Source organism: Narcine bancroftii, chromosome 3 (genome assembly GCF_036971445.1).
Source record: "Narcine bancroftii isolate sNarBan1 chromosome 3, sNarBan1.hap1, whole genome shotgun sequence".
Classification (NCBI taxonomy): domain Eukaryota; kingdom Metazoa; phylum Chordata; class Chondrichthyes; order Torpediniformes; family Narcinidae; genus Narcine; species Narcine bancroftii.
Window position 1 is genome coordinate 140,813,136 of NC_091471.1, and position 25,790 is coordinate 140,838,925.

General features: G+C 39.9%; 1 protein-coding gene across 5 annotated transcripts in view; it reads right to left on the bottom strand.

Moving 5' to 3' along the window:
- mfsd8 (major facilitator superfamily domain containing 8) overlaps positions 1–25,790 on the bottom strand; it is an 86,702-nt gene that overhangs the window by 47,620 nt on the left and 13,292 nt on the right. The window contains exon 2 of one of the 5 annotated variants that reach the window (XM_069925251.1): positions 3,302–3,416. The exons of the other annotated variants lie outside the window; for them this stretch is intronic. Within the exon in view, the coding sequence (XP_069781352.1) occupies positions 3,302–3,416 (115 nt within the window). The remainder of the gene's footprint in view (positions 1–3,301; positions 3,417–25,790) is intronic. 5 annotated transcript variants of the gene reach the window in all.

Below are 25,790 nucleotides of genomic sequence, written 5' to 3' on the forward strand. Positions count from 1 at the left end.
GCCTATATCTGGTATGTACCTCCCTTTTCTTCTCAACTAGATCTCCAATATCCATCAAAAACCAAGGTTCCCTGTGCCTGTTTACTTTGCCTTTATTCCTGACAGGAACATTCCAACTCTATACTCTCAAAATTTCCCACTTACCATGAACATCCTTGCCAGAAAACAATCTAGGCCAATCTATGCTTTCTAGATCTTTGCTCGTTTCCTCAAGATTGGTCTTTCTCATATTGATAATCTCAACTCGAGAACTAAATCCATCCTTCTCCATAATTATCTCAAGGCAAATGGCATTATAATCACTGGACCCAAAGTGTTCCTTTATTCACACTTCTGTTAACTGTCCTGTCTCATTCCCTCATAGGAGATTTACTATTGCACTCTCTCTTGTTGGCACCTCTATATATTGATTTAGAAAACTGTCCTGAACATATTTGATAAATTCTAACCCATCCAGTCCTTTTACAGTATCAGAGTCCCAGTCAATATGTGGAAAGTTAAAGTCACCAACTATCACAACTTTATGTTTCCTGAAGCTGTCTGCTATCTCTTTGCAGATGTGAATTTTGTTTTTTTTAAATTGAAAATTTTAGACATACAGCACGGTAACAGGCCCTTTCGAACTATGACCCACTCCCTGTCACCCAATTACACCCAATTGATCTACAATCCCTGGTACATTTTGAACGGTGGGAGCCGGAGCCCCTGGAGAAAACCCACAGAGACACAGGAAGAATGTACAAACTCCTTATGGTCAGTGCAGGATTTGATTCCCAGTCCCAAATCGCTGGCACTGTAACAGCATTGCACTAACTGTTATGCAACCATGCCACCCAATTTGCTCTTCCAATTCTCACTGACTATTGGGTGGTCCATAATATAATCCTATTAATGTGGTCATACCTTTACCATTCCTCAGTTCCACCCACATTGCTTCAATTGACAAGCCCTCTAGTCTATACTGTCTGAGCCCAGCTGTGATATTTTCTCTGACAAGCAATGCCATCCCTCACCCTCTATCATGTCTAAAGCAACGAAACCCCCGAACATTCAGCTGCCAGTCCGGCCCCTCCTGCAGCCAAGTTTCACTAATGGCCTGGCCTCAATGACAATAATTCTTTGTGCTAATCAACATTCTAACCGAGTCTGCCTTTCCTACAATATTCCTTGCAATAGATACATCTCAGAACATTATTTCCACCATGCACAATTTTTTGATTCCTATCTTTGTGTGCAGTCTTAACATCTTTTTTAACCCTCACTCCACTATCTGCTCTGGCACTCTGATTCCCATCCCACTGCAAACTCCCCAGAGCAGCACTAGCAAACTTTCTGCAAAAATATTAGTCCCTCACCTGTTTAGATGCAAGCCATCACACGAGTACAGGTTCAACTTTCCCTGGAAGAGAGCCCAATGATCCAGAATTCTGAAGCCATCCCTCCATCTCTTTAGCCACATATTGAGCTGCATCATCCTCCTATTTCTAACTTCACTAGCATGTGGCATAGGTAGCAATCCCGAGATCACAATCCTGGATTTCCTATCCTTCAACTTTTCACCTAACTTCCTGAGCTCTCATTGCTGGAACGCATCGTACCTCCTACCCATGTCATTGGTCCCTACATGGACCATGATATCTGGCTGCTCACCCTCCCTCTTGAGAATGTCATGAAATTGAGCTGAGACATCCCAGGCCCTGGCACTTGGATGGCAATATTCTATCCGGGCTTCTTGATCTCTTCCACAGAACCTCTTATCTGTTCCCGTCACTATCAAACCCCCTATCACAACAGCTTGCCTCTTCTCTTCTTTTCCTAGCCGCAAGGACAGACTCCATGCCAAAGACCTGACCACCATGGCTTGTCCCTGGTAGATTACCCCCCTCAACATTATCCAAGATGGGACATGTGTTATTAAGAGGAAAGGCCAAAAGGAAACTTTGCACACATTGGCTGTTCTGTGCTCTATCTCTCTATCAAAACCACAGAAACACTGGAGGAACTCTCCAGGTCTCGCAGCATCCATTGGAGGTAAAGATGTATTACCAAAGTTTAGGACTCAACCCCTTCTTCAAGGTATGAGAAAAAGCAGGCAGAGCCTGAATAAAAGAATTGGCAGGGGAGGAGTACAGACCAACAGACGAAAGGTAGAAATGGAGAAGAGGCCAGGAGAGATTGGGGGGGGGGGTAAAGAACAGCTCACAGAGGCCAGAGAAATCAATGTTATTGCAAACTGGTTGGAGGATGACAAGACAGAATATGATGTGTCATTCCTCCAATTTGTGGGTGGTTTCAGTCTGGGAATGCACAAGACCATAGACAGCCATGTCAGCATGGTAATGGGGCAGGGAATGGAAATAGGTGGCCACTGGGAGATCCCCACTATTGTCGCGGTACTCAACAAACTGATCTCCCAGTGTGAATCCAGTCTCTCCTATCTATGTAGAGGAGGCCACAGGAGGAGCACCGGCTGCAGCAGATGACCCCTGTAGATTCGCAAGTGTGGCTCCACCAACTGGATGGCATTAACATCAACTTCTCCAGTTTCTATTAACCTCAACCCCACTATGTTTCCTTTCTTGTAGCTCTGTCTCTTTCTTCCCTTTTCCTTCTGTTTCCTTTACCCCAGCTCTGCATTCAAAACACCCTCCCTTCCCCCCTATCATCTTCACCTTTCTTCTCTCATGGCTTCTTTTTTATATTCAATGTCATCTTTTGTCTATTGGTCTGTACTCATCCCCATGCTATTTCTTGTATTTAGGGACTGCCTGCTTTTGCTAATGTCTTGAAGAAGGGAACAGGCCAGAAATGTTGGTAATAGATCTTTACCTCCCATGTATGCTGGGAGATTGCTGAGCTCCTCCAACATTTCTGTGTTTTTGCTATGATCACAGCTTCTTCAGACATTGTTGTTTCACTCTATCATTATATGACTAATCACTGAGGAAGTCTCAATATACCAGCAATCAAACAAGTCTATATAGATTTATAAAAGTCAAATCATGTTTGAGTATATAAGAACCAGAGTAGATAAAGGGGAACCAAAGATGTGGTTTATGTGCAGTTCTAAAGAACTTTTAACATAGTCAAGAGTCATGAGAGGGGGTCATACGATAGGGTAGTTGCTGGTTAGGGAAAACCAACCTTCCACAGAGAAGGTTTGAAAAAAGGTAGAAAAACAAGGCAGAGAAGAAAAACAAAAAACGGCACATTTGAAGATGGCTCCAAAGAAGGAAAAGACTACAATGACAAGTAAAGAGGAGATAAAGAAATCGCCAGAGTAAAATGAGGAAGACCTTACAAGTGTCCAGGAGCAGGGAGCTCTCCCCAAGAGGATGGCCCAGGCAACGAAGCTGGCAGGCAGGCAGCTGGGCAGCAATGTCCCCCGGAGCAGTCTGGACATTGGATTGCAGAGCCTGAAAAAGAAATTCCATCACGCATGCTGGTATGCACTGTAAAGAGGACACCGGTGGGAACAGATGCCGACAGCAAGATGCCGACTCGGTAAGGGGAGAGGCCACGGAGAAGACACCAATAGGAGCAGGATTAACACAGCGCCAAGAAATGGACATAGAGAAAGAAGATCAAGAGGAAGATAAAGACATACAAGGTAAAAAACAGAAGCAGATGATTGATAAGGAATACTTTGACAGTCAAAGATTCTAATGGGAACAATAATGGCTGAGTTCAGTACTACAAAAAAAACCATGCAAGAGACAGATGTAAAAACTGCAAGGAATGGAGAATGCTATGGCAGACATGAGAATACAAAGTGATGAAGTGGAAGACAGAGTGATAGGTGTGGAAATGGAGGTGAGTGAGTTAGGAGAAAAATTGGAAGATAGAAATAAGGAGATTAAGAAAAATACATGTTTTATGGGCCCAAAAAATTGTCATTTTAGAGAATTTCAAGCAGACGTAATAATATAAAAATAATGGGCCTGAAAGAAGGTAAAGGGGCAGAAATAAAAGGAATTATAAAAAGATGGATCCCACAGATCTTGGGAGTAGAAGAACTCCAAGAAGAAATAGAAAAATAAAGCCGCAGCCACAGAAGAAACTGGGTTCCATACCAATAAAACTATTACGATATACAAGAGAGAAAATATTGGAATACTGCAAAGAGTGAAAGAAAATAAGGAACCATTGGAGTACAATAGGACAAAAATATTTTTTTTTTAATCAAGATATAAGCTTTGAACTTTTAAAGAAGCAAAGGGAGTTTAATTTAGCAAAAACTGTACTATGGATAAAAGGTTATAACTTTGTGTTATGGCATCCAGCAGTGTTGAAGATATTCATCCCAGGTGAGCAAAATAGACTGTTTTCAGATCCAGAAGAAGCTCTCGCTTTGCAGATCAATTATCAAAGAAGCAACAAGAAGAGGAGTAAAGGAAATAATAAAAGGACTGTAAAGATAATGTATATAAATAAGGTGGGATGTTAATAGTTTGAGTACAGACATTTAAGAAAAAAGAGGTTAAAAAAAAAGATTTTCTTATATTTTTTAAATATTTAGTGATTTCTCTGGGGGAGGGCTAGGAAGGGGGGAAGGAAGATCTGCTCACTCCAAAATTTGTTGACATTTGCAGTACATACCGCAACCCACGTAGAAAAGGAAGTTGTGGTTGTCTTGCAAGGTGGCAAAGACAACTCAGTAAAGGGGGATTTAATGTTGTGTTCTTTAATAGTATTCTTTGGTTTTCTTATGGTTTATGTTATTTTCCTACTAATTGTGTTGTCGCACATAGTAAATAGTAAGAACGATCTAAAGAGTGATTTTAGAAAAAGGGAGATGGAGGGGTTGAAGAGGTGGGAGAGATGAAAACGGATGGGTAAGATGAGTACATTGAACTACATAACTATTAATATTAATCAAATTAAGAGAAAAAAGTAATTGACACTACTTAAAAAGGAAAAAAATAGACATAACATTTATACAAGAAACAGACTTAACTGAGTTAGAACACCGCAAACTGAAGAGAGACTGGGTCGGTCATGTAGTGGCATCATTATAGAATTCAAAAGCCAGGGGAGTTGCTATATTAGTTAATAAGTATCTGCCAATTAAGATAAAGAAAGTAATAACAGCGTGTAGATACGTAATGATGATATGCCAGATTTATTCAGAATCTTGGAACTTGTTGAACATTTATGCACCTAATGAAGATGACCAGGAATTTATGCAGGACATTTTTTTTAAAGATAGCAGACACATAGGGACAAATTTTAATTGGGGGAGACTTTAATTTTAACCTTGACCCATCAGTAGATAAACCGGGAAGACAACTATAAATAATAAAGCAGCTAAATTTACATTGAACTCAATGCATGATATGAAGATAATTGATATATGGAGAAAACAACATCAAAAAGAAAGAGATGGGGGCATGGCAAGATGGCGTAGGGAACAGACGTGCCTTCCAGACCTCTCCTGACTCTGATTTATTGTTTTGTCTTTAAGTGCCCGTTAAAGTTCTTTTAAAAGTTTATAAATAATAAGAGGTGTTGGATTAGTGCCTAATGGTTTATATGCAAAAAAAAAAGGTAAAAGAAAATATCAACAGACTGTTAAAAAACTACATTTTCCGAAATTGTCTGAGCCTACTTGTTTACAAGAAGCCAGGTCTCAACGTAGAATGGATCCAGAGGAGGACGTGCAGAGTTCGGCATTGAAACTTCGTTTTAAGCCAGTGAGGCTCTCTGAAGGTCGCACTCAACAGCTTTCAGAACAAGGGGCTGGACGGGTGCCAGTGTTTCGCACGGTGGCCACTGCAGGTGCTGTTGCTGAGGCTTTGACAGTTGAATCAGCTGGGGCGCCACCAGCTGGAGAGTTAAAGAGTTGTCATTCGACTGCTATAATGGTGGCGCTGCAAAATGCATCTTCAATTACAACGGTTTTTCCAGACATCGATTCAATGAAGATGATTAAAGAGATTTGGCTTAAAGATAACCCTGATCTTCAGTCTCCTGGCATTGCTGGGGGGACTTTGAGAGGGATTTTTATACGAAGTCAAACTGCTAGAAAAGATACTAAATTAAGGGAAGGGACAGAGATCCCGTGGTCTCTAAGGAACAGCAAGACCCCATTATGCCTGAATCTACTTCTGTTGAAATGTCTGTTAAGGATCTTGAAGATAAGATATATTCTGTATCGAGTCACTTAGCTAATTTTGTGAACCTGTTTATTTCCAAGATTAATGTGATGGCGGAAGTCATTAATGGAGCTTTTAAGCTTGAAACCATTGAAAGATTTGAAATGTGTGATCAAGGTTTAGTCGATGCACAGGATCAACTGCAAGATAAAAATAGAATAATTGAAAGATTGCAGATCCAAAATTAAAATTTAGCAAAAAAGGTTGATTATTTGGAGAATCAATCTAGACGGAACGTGAAAATTGTTGGTTTGTCAGAAGGCATAGAAGGACCAGATCCAAGAAAATTTTTTACTAAATGGATTCCACGAGTGTTGGGACAGGATAAATTCCCTGAAGGTTTAATACTGGAACATGCTTATAGAGTTTTAAGAAGAAAATCTTTTTCAGGACAGAATCCAAGATCTGTTTTGATCCGTTGTTTAAACTATTGTGACAGAGAGACAATTTTACATACGGCTATGAGAAATGCCCAGCAAAATAGATCTCCTTTGATGGTTCAGAATAATCCTGTTTTCTTCTATCAAGATTTGAGTCAAGAAATTATGTTTCAACGACGCGAATTTAATTCTGTAAAAGAACGGTTGTGGAAAAAAAGACATAAGGGAACATTTAGGTATTCTGCAGTACTGAAGATTTTTTAGGATGGAAATTAGCCAAAGTTCTTTGACAATTCTAAAGAGGTTATGGACTTTGCTTAGTCTCTACCAATCATGCAGTTTCAGGAACGATGTAGTCCTTCAAGGTCTCCAAAGAGAGTAGAGATGTAAGGTGGGATCCAGTTTTTTAAAAGAAATGGAAGCAATGGTGACCGAAGTGGTAACGTTGATTAAAAAAATAAATCATTTATCTTTTTTTTTTGAGAAGAGTTTAAATAGTTTAAATAATGATGATAGTTTAATGAAATGGGAGTTGGGAGAGGGAACTGGGTGGGCACTAGTTTCCAGAAGTCATCAGCTACCTGTGAGTTATCTCATACCCAATATTTTGGGGGAGTTACCGCTTTGGGCGGTTTAAACAGGAGGAGGTAGTTGTGACCGCCGACCTGTTTTTTTTTCTTTTTAATTTTTGGGTTAAGAAGTGAAAGTGTTTTTATTATTATTTTTTTAAATAAATAATTTTTTTTAACTCTTTTTGTTTTCTGATTGTAATTAAGAGGGAATTAGGAGGTTTTTTTTCTCTCCTTTTTTTCTCTTTTTTTGTGGGGGTTTTCTCTTTTTTCTTTCTTTTTTAAGAGGATGATGTCACAGAAGATAATAAGTCAAAAATTGAGGATGTTGAATTAGATGAAGAGGAAGATGAGGGGAAAGGTGATAAGAAGAAAAAGAAGAAAATTAAGTACAAATACATTGAGGGAGAAGAGTTTAATAAAATTAAATTAATTTCGATAGAGAATTTTGAAGATGTTATAAATGAAGAATATGGAGAATCTTATAAGAGTTTGAACTTTTTTCTTTTTTTTTTCTTTTTTTATATAAGGGGAGGGGAAGGGAATAAAAAGTTTATCTGATTGTTTTTCTAAGGGATGTTTTTGTTCTCTCGATGAATTATAAAGGAAACTTGGTATTAATGGAAATTCTGTATTTATGTATTATTAATTATGATTTTTTTGAATAACAGATATGTGGCTGATATATGATTTTAATATTTGAACTTAGTTTTAAAGTGGATTTCATTTGTTAAATACATGTATTATGTTTGATTTAAATATATGTTTAAGGGTATTATTTTAGTATTGATTTTTTTTGTTGTTAGTAATTTTTTTTGTTGTTAAGTTTTATCCTTTTTTTGTAAGTGGGGTTTTTTCTATTTTATTTACAATATTGTTAATTAATTCTTCACTCTTTATTTTGGGGGGAGGGTTGGACTAATTTTAAATTAGATGATTAATGTTGTGTTATAATTATTGGGGGGGTTAATTTGTGTAGTTTAATGATGTAGTTTTTTATTATCTTATTTTTTATTATTTCTTTAAATGTAATTTTTATTTTATTCATGTCATAAAATTTTAAATAAAGTTTAAAAAAAAAAGAAAGATAATTCACATTATTCAAACAGACATAAAACCTATTCTAGGATTGACATGTTCTTGTTGTCGGCTCATTTTCAGGGGAGAGTTCGAAAGACTGAATATGTAGAGACTTTTTTTTAAATCAGAACACTCACCCTTTTTATTGACAAATGCTTTAGAGGATATTCCACCAAAGACATATAGATGGAGGCTAAACCCCATATTGTTAAAAAGGCAAGACTTTTGGGAATACATAGAACAACAAATCAAAATATATTTTTAATCAAATAAAAATTCGGTAACAGACAAATTTATATTATGGGATGCAATGAAGGGCTTTATTTGTGGACAAATAATTGGTTACATGACCAAAATTTAAAAAGAATATGATCAGGAAATAGAACAGTTGGAAAAAGAGATAGTAACTATAGAAAAAAGATAGAATTGACAGAGGAAAAATTAAAATATGAAACATTGCAAACATACAAAGTGGAAAAAAACATTATGAAAACAAAACAAAAACAAATCCCACCTCACTGACAAAAGGCAAAGGAGGAAAAACCCAACACCCAACCCCAACCAACCAATTTTCCCCTGCAACCGCTGCAACCATGTCTGCCTGTCCCGCATCGGACTTGTCAGCCACAAACGAGCCTGCAGCTGACGTGGACATTTACCCCCTCCATAAATCTTCGTCCGCGAAGCCAAGCCAAAGAAAAATTATGAATTAGGAGAGAAAACCCACAAAATATTGGCTTGGCAACTAAACACAGAATAAGCAACAAGAACTATCAGCGCAACAAGGAAAGAGAATAAACAGATCTCATATAACCTATTGGAGATTAATGGAAATTTTAAAACATTTTATAAGCAATTGTATCAAACCAAAAATTTAGGGAAGAATGATAAATTAAATGAATTTTTATCAAACATTGAATTACCCCAATTACAATTGGAAGATCAAAATAAATTACTAAAACCCCTGACAATTACAAATACAGAATATACCAATGACATTACCAAATAATAAAGCATCAGGCGAAGATGGATTCCCAACAGAGTTTTATAAGGTATTCAATAATCTATTAATTCCACCCCTCTTAGAGGTAATGAAATAGGTGGAAAAGGCGCAGAATTTGCCTGACTCATGTAGAACTGAAATAATTACAGTAATTCCAAAAACGGGAAAGATCCACTGTCACCAGCTTCATATAGACCAATATCTTTACAAAATACAGATTATAAATTAATAACAAAATTACTAGCGAAAAGATTGACAGACTATGTACCAAAATTAGTGACGCTAGATCAGACAGGACTTGTTAAAAATAGAAGAGCGGCAGATAATGTCTGTAAATGTATTAATCTATACAGCACAAATAAATAAAACACCAACTGTGGCAGTAGCTCTTGATGCAGAGAAAGCTTTTGAAAGGGTGGAATGGAATTATCTATTTAAAGTACAACAGAAATTCAAATTACCAGAAAAATTTATTAATTGGATTCGAGAACAGTATAATGGTCCTTTGGCAAAAAAGGTAATGAATGGATATGTTTCAAACCATTTTAAATTGAATAGGTAAACAAGGCAGGGATGTCCATTATCACCTTCCCTGTTTGCTTTGGCTATAAAACCATTGACAGAGATGATAAGAAGTAAAAGAGGAAGAATTTAAAATTAGCTTGTTTGCGTATATTATCGTGTAGCGGCGGGTACACTGCTCCTGCAATAACACACGCAACAAGAAGGGTTGAGCTCAGTGAGCAGACTAGTTTATTGCAGGCTGCAATTATACTCCCAGCCTGGTCCTGGCTGAGAACCGCACTGGAGGGCACTGATGTCACGTGGTCCCCCAGCATGGGTTTCTGAGCCCCATGCTGCAGGAAGGGAAACATCTGATGGTACCATTTTGGCCGGCTGCCCCGCCGAGTGGCTTACAAGCGGGTCCAGTTCGCCTGCCTTGTGGTGAGCCATCACACAGCCCCCCCCCCCCAGAACCGGCACTAATGTCCTTTTTGCCAGGTGGCCTCGCTTATTGGGCTGGGCAACGACCATGGACTTGGTGGGATCGAGGTGTGCTGGCTTCAGCCTGTCCATGATAAACAGCTCCCACCTGCCGCCCATTTCCAGCATGAACGTCGAGCCGGAACGCTGTACAACCTTAAACGGCCCCTTGTACGGTTGCTGCAGAGGTGCCACGGTCAGGCCCCGCTGAATGAAAACATACTCGGCGGAAAGCAGTTCGCCAGGAACGTGAGACAGGTGGGTGCCATGCCTGGGTGGCGATGGGGTTTCGAAGGAGTCCAAGCGTGCCCTGAGGTGAGGGAGTAGTTTGTGCAGCAAATGCTGGGGATTGTGAGGTGCGTTAATGAACAGGATGGTACCTTTGCCGCTTGGAGACTGGAGATCTTGGAACAGCAGTCCAATATTGGCGGTCTTGAAGGCCCTCAGCTCCTCATCCGCTTCCTGGTCCCGGGCGAGCTGGTCGAAGTCGAGGCCGGGCATCAGCGTGCAGATGGCCGGTGGCAAGAGTGCATCGGCAACCACATTGTCCTTCCCCACCTTGTGCCAAATGTCGGTGGTAAACTCCAACACGAAGGAGAGGTGACGCTGTTAGAATCCTTTGCAATCGCGAGGGCCTGGTTGAGGGGTTTGTGGTCTGTGAAAATGGTAAAAGTCCTCCCCTCCAAAAAATAGCGGAAATTCCACACTGCCAGGTACATGCCCAGCAACTCGTGGTCGAAGGCACTATTCTTGCGTTCCAGCGGGTGAAGCAGGCGGCTGATGAATGCCAGCGGCTTCCAATGTTCATTCACTTCCTGCTCCAGGACGGCACTGACGGCTGTGGCAGAGGCATCGACAAAGAGTGCCTTATGCAGGTCGGTGTGCGGGTGGGCGAGCATGGCGGCCTTTGCCAGGGCGTCCTTGGTGGCCTCAAATGCAGTACACGCTTCTGGGTTCCAAGGAAGCATCTTGTGCTTGGCTGCGATGAGGGCGAAAAGCGGCGGCATGATGCGCACGGCTCCCGAGATAAAGCGGTTGTAAAAGTTGACCATACCCACGAACTCCTGCAGTCCCTTGAGGCTGTCCAGGCGTGGGAGCCCTCTGATAGCGATGACATTCACCGCTGCGTGGCTCCTTTGGCCAAGATGGTATGGCCCAGGAACTGCATGGACTCTTTCCTGAACTGGCACTTGGCCAGGTTGATGGTAAGGCCGAAGTCGGCCAGCCGGGAGAAAAGGGCACGTAGGTGGGCCTTGTGTTCCGCCCGGTCCTTGCTGGCGACAAGGATGTCGTCCAAATAAATAAAGACGAAATCCAAGTGCCTGCCCACAGAGTCCATGAGGCACTGGAAAGTCTGAGCGGCATTCTTGAACCCAAATGGCATGCGCAGGAATTCGAACAAGCCAAAGGGGGTGATGATGGCTGTCTTGGGTATGTCGTCAGGGTGCACCAGGATCTGGTGATATCCGTGCACCAGGTCAACCCTTGCGCCGTGCAGGTTGGCCGTAAAGACCTGGATGTGAGTGATGGGGTAATGGTCAGGAACGGTTGCCTCGTTGAGCCGTCGATAGTCTCCGCAGGCACGCCAGCCACTGGAGACTTTCGGGACCAGGTGGAGCGGCGAGGGACATGGGCTGTCGGACCGCTGAATGATCCCCAGCTCCTCCTTCGCCACCTGGAGCTTGTCAGGCGGGTGCTGGCGTGCCTTGGCATGAACTGACGGGCCCTGGGTGGGGATTTGGTGGAACACCCTGAGGCGCGGCGAGGCAGCAGAAAATTGTAGCTTGAGGAGTGTGGGGAACTCGTCTCTGGGCATGCTGATCGTGGCCATCTGCGGTTGCTCCGAGCAGGACACGTCGAGGCGTATGGCCTGGAAGGTACGGGTGTCCACCAGGTGCCTACCTCAAATGTCCACCAAAACCCCATGGGCGAGGAAGAAGTCTGCACCCAGGATGGCAGTTGGGAGGGACAAGACGGTGAACCTCCATGCAAAATTCCATTGGCCATTCTGGAAGTGGACTGTCTTGTTTCCATACGTCCGGATTGCCGTTGCGTTGGGCGCACGGAGAGGAGGTCCACGAGGTCGGTTCCTGGATTCGATGGCCATGGCCAGGATAACGCTGATCTGGGCTCCAGTGTCAACGAGGAACTGCTGGCCGCTGACTGAGCGCTGCAGGTAGAGAAGGCTGTGTCTTTGGCCAGCTGCCGCAGCGGCCAGCCTGGTCGTTTCCCTGGAACGAGCAGGGCTGACGACACTTCCGACTCTTGGCAACACCGGCGCTGGTGGTAGAAGCAGAGGCCTGAAGCGGATGTTGTGGCCTTGGCTATGCTCTTGGGGGCCCCTGCAGGGGCCGGGTGCTCTACCGCAGCACTAGGGGCGGGCTTGGCATGGTCGTGCCCATGCCTCATGACCTGCTGGACCACTGAGCCTTCCGAGAATCGTACTAGCCATAGCTCTTGGGCCTTCTGGGTGACCTTCCTCAGGTCAGTGAAACTCTCCTGAACCAGCAGCTGGCGGATGTTCCCGGGCATATGTTCGAGGAAGACGCGCTCAAAAAGTGGGCAGTTGGTGTGCTCATCCATGAGCGCGAGCATCTCGTCCATCAGTTCCATCGGGGACCTGTCCCACAGGGCATCGAGGTGCAGCATCCGAGCAGCCAGCTGGTGTCTGGATAGTCCGAGGGACCTGGTAAGCACTTGCTTGATGGTCTCATACTTGTCCTCAACGGGTGGGTGCTGAACAAGGTGCAGCACGCGTTTGGCAGTGACCTGGTTCAGCGCAGTGACCATATGGTAGAATTTGGTCATGTTGGACGAAATCTGGCAGAAGTGAAACTGGGCCTCCATGTGGCAGAACCAGAATTCTGGCAGCTTTACGGCTATAGCGCTGATCCCAGGCTCGCTCATGATGGGTTCAAAGGCGTTTGAACCAGTCGGGGTCACCAATTGTAGCGGCGGCTACACTGCTCCTGCAATAACCAGACAAGTTGAGCTCAGTGAGCAGACTAGTTTATTGCAGGCTGCTGGGCTGCACATACTCCCAGCCCTGACCTGGCTGAGAACCGCGCTGGAAGGCGCTGACGTCACCTGGGCATCACATGGTCCCCCAGCGCAGGTTTCTGCGTCCCTTGCTGGAAGGAAGGGAAACACCCGACGGCGCCATTTTGGCCAGCTGCCCCACCACGTGACTTACAACCCGTGCCAGTTCGCCTACCTTGGCGTGAGCCGCCACATTAGTATATTTAACAGACCCAGATAAATTAATAAAATGATTATATACAAAATTGAAAGAATATGGGGCGAAATCAGGGTACAAGGTTAATATTGATAAAAGTGAAATGATGCCAATGAACAAAGTCGATTATACAAAATGTTAAAAGGAATCCCATTTTAAATGGCAATCACAGGCCATACGCTACCTTGCTATCAGAATAGATAATAATTTAAATAATTTGTATAAATTAACTTACCAAACATTAATAAAAAAATGCAGGAAGATTTAGAGAAATGGAAATATTTACCATTAATTTTAATAGGGAGAGTAAACTGCATCAAGATGAATGTATTTCCGGAGGAGTCACGTGATGAAGTAGTGGCCGGTCGGGAAAACCAGCCCTCTCCAGGAAAATAGGAAAAAAGTTTGGAAAAAGCAAAGCATAACAAAAATAGAATACAAGAAAGAGAAGATAAAGATACAGAGAGAGAAAGAAGATGGCTTCCAAGAAGGAGAAAGTAAGAACAACTGGAAAAAAGTAAAAAAGTTGCCAGAGAAGAAAGAAGAAGGCCTTACATGCAGGAAGGAACAGGAAGCTGTGGTGACAAGGGGCACCGGACCCTCGAGGTCAGTGCCTGCCCTACATAGTCGTGACCCATCAGCCAGTACTCTACAAAAATGGCTCTCGGAGCCAAACAAAAGTGCGCAATCAAAGAAGAAAGAGGACACTGACGGGGGGGGGGGGGGCTCAGCAGAGGAGCGGGCAGTCACAGACCGAGCAGCTGAGGGATGCCCGACACCAGGGCTCTCAGCTGGAGGATAAGGAAGACAGCAGAAGAGGGTGCGACGAAACAGATGTGGAAGACAAACAGAGGGAAGATCGACAAGAATACCAATGTCAGGGAGCACAACAGACGAGCAGCCCAGGAAGGGAGGAACAGCAAGAAGCCCGACAAAGAGATACAACCAGCTCATCAGGAAAAAACAGAAGAGGCACAGACACAAAGAAGAGAAGAAGATACAAACACAGATACAGACACAGAGGAAGAGGAAGAAGAAGACCAAGATCTTCAAAGAGAAATAAAAGGTAAAACTGATGAACAGAATATAGATAAAGTCTTTTATGAAGAACAAATGAGGTCATTAAAAGAATGATTGTCATTAGAGTTTAATGCAATTAAAAGGAAAATGAAAAGAACAGAAGATAAAATGCAAAGGCAGATGCTTTAAGAATTATTTTCCAGCACTTGATAGACTCAGGATCAGTACCCATGGATTGGAGGGTAGCTAATATTACCCCACTATTTAAAAAGGGGGGTAGAGAAAAAGCGGGGAATTATCGGCCGGCGAGCCTGACATCAGTAGTGGGCAAAATGAAGGAATCCATTATTAAGGATGTAATAGCGGAGCATATGACTAGCAGAGAAGGGATCGGACAGAGTCGACATGGATTTACAAAAGGTAAATCGTGCTTGACAAATCTATTGGAATTCTTTGAAATGGTGACAGGTAAAATAGATGGGGGAGAGCCAGTGGATGTGGTGTACCTGGGCTTCCAAAAGGCCTTCGATAAGGTCCCGCATAAATTACTGGCTTCCAAAATCAAGGCTCATGGGATTGGGGGCAAAGAATTGATGTGGATTGAGAACTGGCTGGCAGGTAGAAGACAGAGAGTTGGGATAAATGGCTCATTTTCTGAGTGGCAGGCGGTGACCAGTGGGGTGCCGCAGGGATCTGTACTGGGACCCCAGCTGTTCACAATTTACATTAATGATCTGGATGAGGGGATTGGATGTAATATCTCCAAATTTGCAGATGACACTAAGCTAGGAGGGGTTGTGTGCACGAAAGAGGCAGTCAGGAAGCTCCAGTGTGATTTGGATAAATTGAGGGACTGGGCAGATACATGGCAAATGCACTACAATGTGGATAAATGTGAGGTTATCCACTTTGGTAATACAAACCGGAGGGCAGATTACTATTTGAATGGCAATAGATTAAGAGATGGGGAAGTGCAGAGAGACCTAGGAGTACTTGTACATCAGTCTCTGAAGGTGAGTGTGCAGGTACAGCAAGCGGTTAAAAAGGCCTTCATATCAAGAGGGTTTGAGTATAGGAACAAGGATACCTTACTGCAGCTGTACAGGGCCTTGGTGAGACCCCACCTGGAGTATTGTGTGCAGTTTTGGTGACCTTATCTAAGGAAGGATGTTCTTGCAATGGAGGGAGTGCAGAGGCGATTCACCAGGGTGATACCTGGAATGGCAGGAATGACTTATGAGGAAAGATTGCGCAAATTGGGATTGTACTCCCTGGAGTTTAGAAGATTAAGAGGGGATCTCATACAGACATATAAAATTCTGGCAGGACTGGACAGAATGGATGCAGATGGGATGTTTCCAAGGATGGGAAAATCCAGAACTCTATGGCAACTCTATGAAGAATCCCACTCTGTTTCTGTAATCTATTGAGTATTTGTAACATTTTGTTCATGTTTAGCAAATGCTATTTTAATATTTATTGATACTTACATAGCGACACCAAAAATACTGTGAATCATGGTTTGAGGATAATAGGCAAACCATTTAGGACCGAGATGAGGAGGAATTTCTTGACCCAGAGGGTGGTAAATCTGTGGAATTCATTGCCACAGAGGGAAGTAGAGGCAGGTTCATTAAATATATTTAAGAGGGAATTAGCTATATTTCTTCAGTATAAGGGTATTAAAGGTTGCGGGGACGGAGTACTGAACTTTAAGATCAGCCATGATCTCGTTGAATGGTGGAGCAGGCTCGAAGGGTCGAATGACCTACTCCTGCTCCTATCTTCTATGTTTCTATGTTAACTGGTAATGACAGAAATAGGGAAAAGAGTAGAGAATGTGGAATGTGGAAGAGCGGGAAACGGCTGTAGAAATGGAAGTAAATGACTTAAGAGAAAAATTGGAAGTGACAAAAAAATTAAAGAAACACAAGAGTTGTTATCTCAGAAAATTGATATGTTGGAAAATTATAGTAGGCGAAACAACATAAAAATAGTGGGCCTGAAGGAGGGTGAAGAAGGCACAGACATGAAGAAATTTATAAAGGATGGATCCCGAAGGTCCTGGGAATGACAGAAATGCAGGAAAAAATGGAAATAGAAAGGACATACAGAGCATTAGCTCCGAAACCACAGGCACATCGAAAACCAAGATCCATCTTAGTAAAATTTTTGAGATTCATGACAAGAGAAAATATATTGGAACGGGCAAGGAATAAAATTAGAGAAGATAAAAAACCATTGGAATACAAAGGTCAAAAAATATTTTTTTTACCCAGGCATAAGTTTTGAACTCTTCAAGAGGAGTAAGGAATTTAATACAGCGAAATCAACTTTATGTAAAAAAGGTTACAAATTCACATTAAGACATTCAGCAGTGCTTAAAATATTTATACCCGGGGAGCAAGACAGATTGTTCTCCGATCCAGAGAAAGCGCAAGAATTCGCAGAGATCTCATAGAGACATATAAAATTCTGGCAGGACTGGACAAAATGGATGCAGATGGGATGTTTCCAATGATGGGAAAATCCAGAACCCGGCTCCATGGTTTGAGGATAATAGGCAAACCATTTAGGACCGAGATGAGGAGGAATTTCTTTACCCAGAGGGTGGTGAATCTGTGGAATTCATTGCCACAGAGGGCAGTAGAGGCAGGTTCATTAAATATATTTAAGAGGGAATTAGATATATTTCTTCAGTATAAGGGTATTAAAGGTTACGGAGAGAAGGCGGGGACGGGGTACTGAACTTTAAGATCAGCCATGATCTCGTTGAATGGCGGAGCAGGCTCGAAGGGTCGAATGACCTACTCCTGCTCCTATCGTCTATGTTTCTATGTTTCTATGTAACATTTGCAGGACAGGAGAAGAGATGAAGAGATGTAACAAGAATGAAGAACAGCGATAAAGTATATATAAAGATCTAAAAACAATGTATATGTAAAGAACTAAAGAGGGAAAAGAGAAAGGAAGGAGGTGAGTAAGGGGGGGGGGGGGAAGCAGAGAGCGAGCTTTGTTCTATGTGTTAAAAAATAGTGTTTTCTGGAGAGGGCTGGGTGGAGGGGGAATAACCGTCACTGCAAAATCAGTTGATGCTGTGAACAAGATCGCAACCCAAATGAACAGGGGAGTTGTGGTTGCCCGGCAAGGGGTATGGAGCAACTCAGAGAGGGGGGAAACTTTTGGGGTTAAGGTATTAGTGGATGTGGGAACTGTGGGGGTACTTTATGTCTTAAATGTGTTGTTGTACATTAAGTGTAATAAGAGAAATCTAAGATATTAAAATGGGGAAAAGGGGGATGGAGGTGGCAAAGAAGTGGAAAAGAGATGCATGCAAGATATAAGATGGCCATGTTGACTTATATGACTATAAACATTAATGGAATACATAATCAAATTAAAAGGAAGAGGCTACTAAATTTATTGAAGGAGGAAAAAAATAGATATAGCATTTGTGAAGGAAATTCATCTAACTGAAGCGAAACATAACAAACTAAAGAGAGACTGGGTAGGACATGTAATGCAGCATCCTATAATTGAAAAGCTAGAAGTGTCACCATACTAGTTAACAAAAATGTACCAATCAAAATAGAGGAGGAAATAATAGATCCAGCAGGGAGATATGCAATGATAAAGTGTCAGATATACTCAGAATTTTGGAATTTGCTCAATAAATATGTGCCTAACGAGGAGGATCAAAAGTTTATGCAGGATATTCTTTTGAAGAAAGCAGACACACAAGGAAATATATTGATAGCAGGGGATTTTAACCTTAATTTGGACCCAATGTTAGATAAAACTGGACAAAAGACAAGTAAAAAGAATAAAGTAGCCAAATTTATGGTCAAATCAATGAAATGAAACTTATGGATATATGGAGGAGGCAACACCCAAGAGAGAAGGAATTTTCATATTATTCGAGTTGGCACAAAACTTACTCAAGGATTGATATGTTTTTGTTGTCACCCCATATTCAAGGGGAGTTAGGAAAACTGAATACAAAGCTAGACTGTTCTCAGATCATTCACCCCTATTATTAGCAATAGAACTGGAGGACATCCCACCAAGAATATATGGATGGAGGTTAAACTACATGCTACTTAAAAGACAGGAATTTAGGGAGTTTATTGAATGTCAAATTAAAACATATTTTGAAATAAACACAGGATCAAATTTATATTATGGGACACAATGAAAGCCTTCATTAGAGGGCAGATAATAAGTTATGTGACTAAGATGAAAAAGGATTACAATCGGGAAATAGAGCAGCTGGAAAGGGAGATAGTAAGTACAGAAAAGGAATTAGTAAAAAGGGATGATATAACGAAAAAGAAAGGAAAAAAAATTAAATACGAAACATTACAAATGTACAAGGTGGAGAAGAACATAATGAAAACAAAGCAAAAGTATTACAAACTGGGAGAAAAAAAACACATAAAATATTAGCCTGGCAACTTAAAACAGAACAAGCTAAAAGAACGATACTGGCACCAAGGAAAGAGGACAAACAAATTACATATAATCCAACAGAGATTAATGAAAATTTTAAGGAATTTTATGAACAATTGTATCAAACTGAGAACGAGGGGAAAGATGATAAAATAGAGGAATTTTTAGCTAAAAATGAACTGCCGAAATTGCAAGAAGAGGAACAAAACAAACTAATAAAACCATTTGAAATAGAGGATATATTAAAAAAGCTGCCGAACAATAAAACACCAGGAGAGGGTGGATTTCCAATAGAATTTTATAAAACATTTAAAGAGTTATTAATTCCTCCTCTCCTGGAAGTAATGAACCAGATAGAAGAAACACAAAACTTCCCAGATTCATGTAAGACAGCAATAATTACAGTAATACCAACGATGGGGAAGGATCCATTAACACCAGCATCATATAGACCAATATCTCTACTTAACTCAGACTATAAGATAATAGCAAAATTATTAGCAAACAGATTGACCAATTGTGTACCTAAAATAGTAAAACAAGATCAAACTGGATTTATTAAGAAAAGACAAAAAGCGGACAATGTCTGCAAACTTATTAATCTAATCCACGCAGATCAAGAAAATAAGAAACCAACAGTGGCTGTTGCTCTAGACACAGAAAAAGCCTTTGACAGAGTAGAGTGGAATTACCTATTTATAGTATTACAGAAGTTCAATCTACCAGAAAAATATATAAATTGGATTAAAGCATTGTATAATGGACCACTGGCGAAGGTAAAAGTAAATAGATATGTTACGGGTCACTTTAAAATAAATCAGTCAACTGGACATGGATGTCCCCCTCAATGCAATAGAACCTTTGGCAGAAATGATAAGAATAGAAAATAAAATAAAAGGGATAAAAATAAAGGAGAAGGAGTATAAAATCAGCTTATTTGAAGATGACATCATAGTAAACATAACAGAACTAGGGGTATCAGTAAAAGAACTACATAAGAAATTGAAGGAATATGGAGAAATATCAGGGTACAAGATCAATGCAAATAAAAGTGAAGTGATGCCAATATGTAACGCAGACTATACGGAATTTTAAAAAGAATCACCATTTAAAGGGCAAGCACAAGCAATCCGATACCTAGGGATAAGGTTAAATAAGCCACTTGTACAATCTAAATTATCACCCACTAATAAAGAAATTGCAGGAAGACTTAGAACATTGGAAGGAATTACTGCTAACATTGATAGGGAGGGTAAACTGCATTAAAATGAATGTATTCCCAAGGATACGATACTTATTTCAAACATTACCAATTCCCTTAACAGAAAAATTCTCAAGGATCTAAAGAAAATAATAAGGAAATTCTTGTGGAAAAGGAGGAATCCAAGGGTAACGTTAGATAAATTAGCAGAGAGGTATAATCAAGGTGGTTTGCAGTTACCAAATTTTAGAAATTATTATAGAGCCACACAATTGAGGTATTTATCAGATTTTTATCAGACAAGGGAAAAATCAGACTGGACTAAGATAGAACTAGATAAAATAGGGGAAAAGGTACCAGAACATATACTTTATAAGTGGGATGAAAAGCTGGTGCAATATAAAAACTCACCAGTACTGCATCATTTACTTAATGCATGGAAGAAGATCCACTTAGAAAGGAAAAAAAACGAATGATCAAATACCAAAATTACTATTGATGCAAAATCCGCTAATCCTTTTTACAATAGACAACCTTTCTTTTAGAGAATGGGAGAGAAAAGGAATCAAAAGAATAGAAAACTGTTTTTTGAGAAATAATTTATTCACATTTGAACAGTTGAAGTACAAATATGGAATAACTCATGGTACAATGTTTGCATATCATCAATTGAAAGCTTATTTAAAGGATAAATTGGGAAACAGATTGAGATTACCTGAAGGAAACAGCTTTGAATATGTAATTACAGACACAATGATAAATAAAAAATTATAACCAACATGTACATTAAGCTGCAAGATAAGGAAAATGAAATAAATTATAAACCTAAGCAGGAGTAGGAAAAGGATCTAAAAAAAGATTAAAAATGAAGTATGGGAAAAGTTATGTTCTGGAACCATGAAGAATACAATAAACACAAGGTAATGCATGATACAGTATAATTCATTACACAAGGTATATATTACTCCTCAAAAATTAAAAAAAATGGGATTCAACATTATCAGATAGATGTTTTCGTTGTAAGAAGGAAATGAGAACAACATTACATGCAACTTGGCCATGTACGAAAGTAAATACGTTTTGGGAAGAATTAAATCAGATACTAAATAAAATACCAAAAAAAAACAGAGATATTTCTTTTAAGTAACATAAGAAGTAGAGAATTAGGCTTCAAATTGGATAAAGTACAAAAAAAAATTCATTATGATAGCCTTAGCGATAGCAAAAAAATGTATAATGTCAACTTGGAAAATGGAAGAGAGCATGAGTATACAGCAATGGTACATGGAAATGAATAAATGTATTCCATTGGAAAAAATAACATATAATTTAAAAAATAAAGACACAATGTTTGAACAAATTTGGGAACCATACATGGAACATATCAGAAAGAGCTTGGCTACAACCTCCATCCCCTAAAATGATAAGACAAAACAACTAGATTCAGTGTGTAATAAATAGATGGCACATTTTTCTTGTTTATTTTCCTTTGTGTGAAAATATTGTTTTATGGTTTTATGGTATTGTATATGTTGAATATTTATGGGTTTTGGAGGGTGGTGGGTAGAGGGGAGGGAGGGAAAGGGGGGAAAAAAGTGGAGAAAAGACAACTGTGTAAATTTAATGAGATACTTTTGTACATATTTTGGTTGATATGGTTGTGTGAAAAATAAAAAATTATTAAAAAAAGATGAATGTATTTCCACTGCTACAATATTTGTTCCAAACGCTACCTATTCCCTTGACATGGGATTTTTTTTTAAAAGGAAACTAAATAAATAGATAGATAGATATATAGATAGATAGATAGATAGATAGATAGATAGATAGATAGATAGATAGATAGATAGATAGATAGATAGATAGATAGATAGACAGATAGATAGATTAATAAATAGGTACGAAAGTTTTTATGGAAGGGTAAAAAATCAAGAGTGGCTTTGGAAAAATTAACATGGATGTATAAACAAGGAGGATTGCAGCTACCAAATTTAAAAAAACTATTATAGGACAGCACAGTTAAGATATCTATCAGATTTTTATCAGATGGGAGAAAAACCAGATAGGCTCAAAATAGATATATATAGATATATCTATAGATATATCTAAATATCTATATATATATATATATATATATATATATATATATAGATAGATAGATAGATAGATAGATCTATATATATACACAAATCAAAGCCAGGAAATCTGCCATTCTCAGCACTCTGATAGTAGTAGACACAGATTTTCCATGTTATTGTAGATGATTATTCCTTTCAAGCCATTTTTCATTGACTTTTTTTTTAAAGATGTTCCACAGTAGAATATAGGTGAACAAATAATTTTTGAAAGACAAAGTAGGATTGAGTTTAAAATGAGTGTGGGAACAGGACCCAGTGAATTTAAAGGAGTCACAGGAGAGGAAATCTGATATATTTATAGAGAATATGGGAAATTTGAGTTTAAAGCAATGCAGGTAACAGGGTCTTGGTAAGTTTAAAGGAGCACAGAAAACAGGGTCCTGGTGAGTTTAAAGGGAATATGGGAATGGATCCTGGAGAGATTAAAGGAAGTAAGGGAAACAGGGCCCCAACTTGGCACTCACCTGCATATCCTCCATTACCCGCACATCTGCCCTGGCCTACTCTGCCCCCACATTCAACAAGGACAGGATTCCTCTTGTTATCACCTACCACCCCGCCAGCCTCCACATCAAACACATCCTCCTCCGCCATTTCCACCACCCACTGTGATTCCCGCCACTAGACACGTATTCCCCTCTCCACCTTCCGCAGGAAACATTTCTTCTGTGACTTTTTGACCACTTCTCCCTCCCTACCAATCATCCCCTTGGGACCTACCCCTGTGACAGTAGAAGATGCTCTACTTGTGCCCACACTTCCTCCCTCAACATCATTCAGGGCCCTACAGAGGTTCAACCTACCAGAGAAATATATTAATTGGATTAAAGCATTATATAAGGGACCATTGGCGAAGGTGACAGTAAATGGATAGATATCAAACCAATTTAAATTAAGCAGGTCAACTAGGCTGGGATGTTCACTATCTCCCTCACTGTTCGCATTAGCTATAGAACCATTGGCAGAACTGGTAAGAACAGAAAATAAGAGGGATAAAAATAAAAGAGAAGGAATATAAAATCACTCTATTTGCAGATGACATCATTTACTTAACAGAGCCAGAATTATCAATAAAAGAATTACATAAGTAATTGAAGGAATATGGAGAAGTATCGGGGTACAAGATCAACGCAAATAAAAGTGAAGCAATGCCAATGAATAATGCGGATTTCACCAAGTTTAAGAAAGAATCACCATTTAAATGGCAAACACAAGCAATCCGATACCTAGGTATTTTTTTTTTTTTTTTTTTTTCTTTGGCTTGGCTTCGCGGACGAAGATTTATGGAGGGGGTAAAAAGTCCACGTCAGCTGCAGGCTCGTTTGTGGCTGACCAGTCCGATGCGGGACAGGCAGACACGATTGCAGCGGTTGCAAGGGAAAATTGGTTGGTTGGGGTTGGGTGTTGGGTTTTTCCTCCTTTGCCTTTTGTCAGTGAGGTGGGCTCTGCGGTCTTCTTCAAAGGAGGCTGCTGCCCGCCAAACTGTGAGGCGCCAAGATGCACGGTTTGAGGCGTTATCAGCCCACTGGCGGTGGTCAACGTGGCAGGCACCAAGAGATTTCTTTAGGCCACGAGTCCACCTAGGTATACAACTAGATAATAACTAGGCCATCTATACAAATTAAATTATCAGATTAATTATTAAATTATCAAATTAATTATGAAGAAATTACAAGACAACTTAGAACATTGGAAAGATTTATCACTAACACTGATAGGAAGGGTAAATTGCATTAAAATGAATATCTTCCCAAGGATACAATACCTATTTCAATTGTTACCAATTTACCTAACAGAGAAATTCTTCAAGGAGCTAAAGAAAATAATAAGGAAATTCTTATGGAAAGGGGGGAAACCGAGGATAGTGCTAGATAAATTAATAGAATGGTACAAACAGGGGGGCTTACAGCTACCAAACTTTAAGAATTATTATAGAGCGACACAATTAAGATACCTATCAGATTTTTATCAAACAAGAGAAAAATCAGATTGGACCAGATTAGGCTAGATAAAATAGGGGAGAAGGTACCTGAACATATACTATATAAGTGGGATGAAAAGCTGGTGAAACATGGGAATTCATCAGTACTGCACCATCTGCTCAACATTTGGAAGAAGATTCACGTAGAAAGGAAAAAAACAAATTATCAACTACCAAAATTAATATTGACGCAAAATCAACTAATCCCCTTCACAATAGATAACATTTCCTTTAGAAAATGGGAGAGAAAAGGGATCAAAAGAATAGAAAATTATTTTTCGGGAAATAAATTATTATCTTTTGAACAAATGAAGTGCAAATATGGTATAACTCATGGTACAATGTTTGCATACCACCAACTGAAAACCTACTTGAAGGACAAATTGGGAGGCAGGCTGAGGTTACCAGAAGGAAGCAGTTTTGAATATGTGATTACAGACACAATAACTAAAAGATTTATAACAAACATGTACTTCAAACTGCAAGAGAAAGAAAACGAGGAAATAAGCTGTAAACCCAAACAAAAGTGGGGACAAGATCTAAACATGAAGATAAAGAATGAAACATGGGAAAAGCTATGCTCCGGAACTATGAGAAATACAATAAACACGAGGTTATGCATGATACAATACAATTGGTTACACAGGCTATACACCACACCCCAAAAGTTAAATAAATGGGACCCAACAGTATCAGACAGATGTTTTTGCTGTAAGGAGGAAACGGGAACAACAGTACATGCAATTTGGGCATGTGAGAAAGTGGAAAAGTTTTGGGAAGATCTAAATCAGGTATTAAATAAAATCACAAAAAACAACATACCAAAAAATCCAGAGATCTTTCTTCTAAGTAATATAAGAAGTAAAGAACTTGGATTCGATTTGGATGGAGCACAAAAAAGATTTATTATGATAGCTTTAGCTGTAGCAAAAAAATGTATCATGTCAACCTGGAAATCAGAAGTTAGCCTGAGAATACAGCAGTGGTACATAGAAATGAATAAATGCAAAATCAGTTGACGCTTGCGAGTGGATTCGCAAATCCAAATGGAGAGGGGAGATGTGGTTGTCCGACAAGGGATAAAGGACAACTCAGGAGGTGAAGGGGAGATTGGGGATAAATAAGATAGAAATAGGAGAATAAGGAAAATGTTGGATGTTGTAGGAATGTTGTCTTATAATGAGTTGAAAATAAGAAAACAGAAATGGAAAAGGAGGAAAGGTAATGATGGAAAAACGGAAAGAGAAGATAAACAAAATATAAAATGGCTACGCTGAACTATATGTCTTTAAATATTAATGGAATACATAACCAAATTAAAAGGAAGAAACTACTAAATTTAAATGAATAAATGTATTCCATTAGAAAAAATAACAGATAGGTTAAGAAATAATATTGAAATATTCGAGCAAGTATAGGAGCCTTACATTAAATACAATAGCGAAAACCTACCGGGGACAAACAGTACCTAAGTTGATGGAAGGAGAAGGAAAGAAAAGAATGGACTCAGTAGAATTTCTGGTGTAATTTTGTTGAATGACAACATTGTCTGACTGGCTTAATGCAACCTAGATTGTATACCTAAAATGGATGAG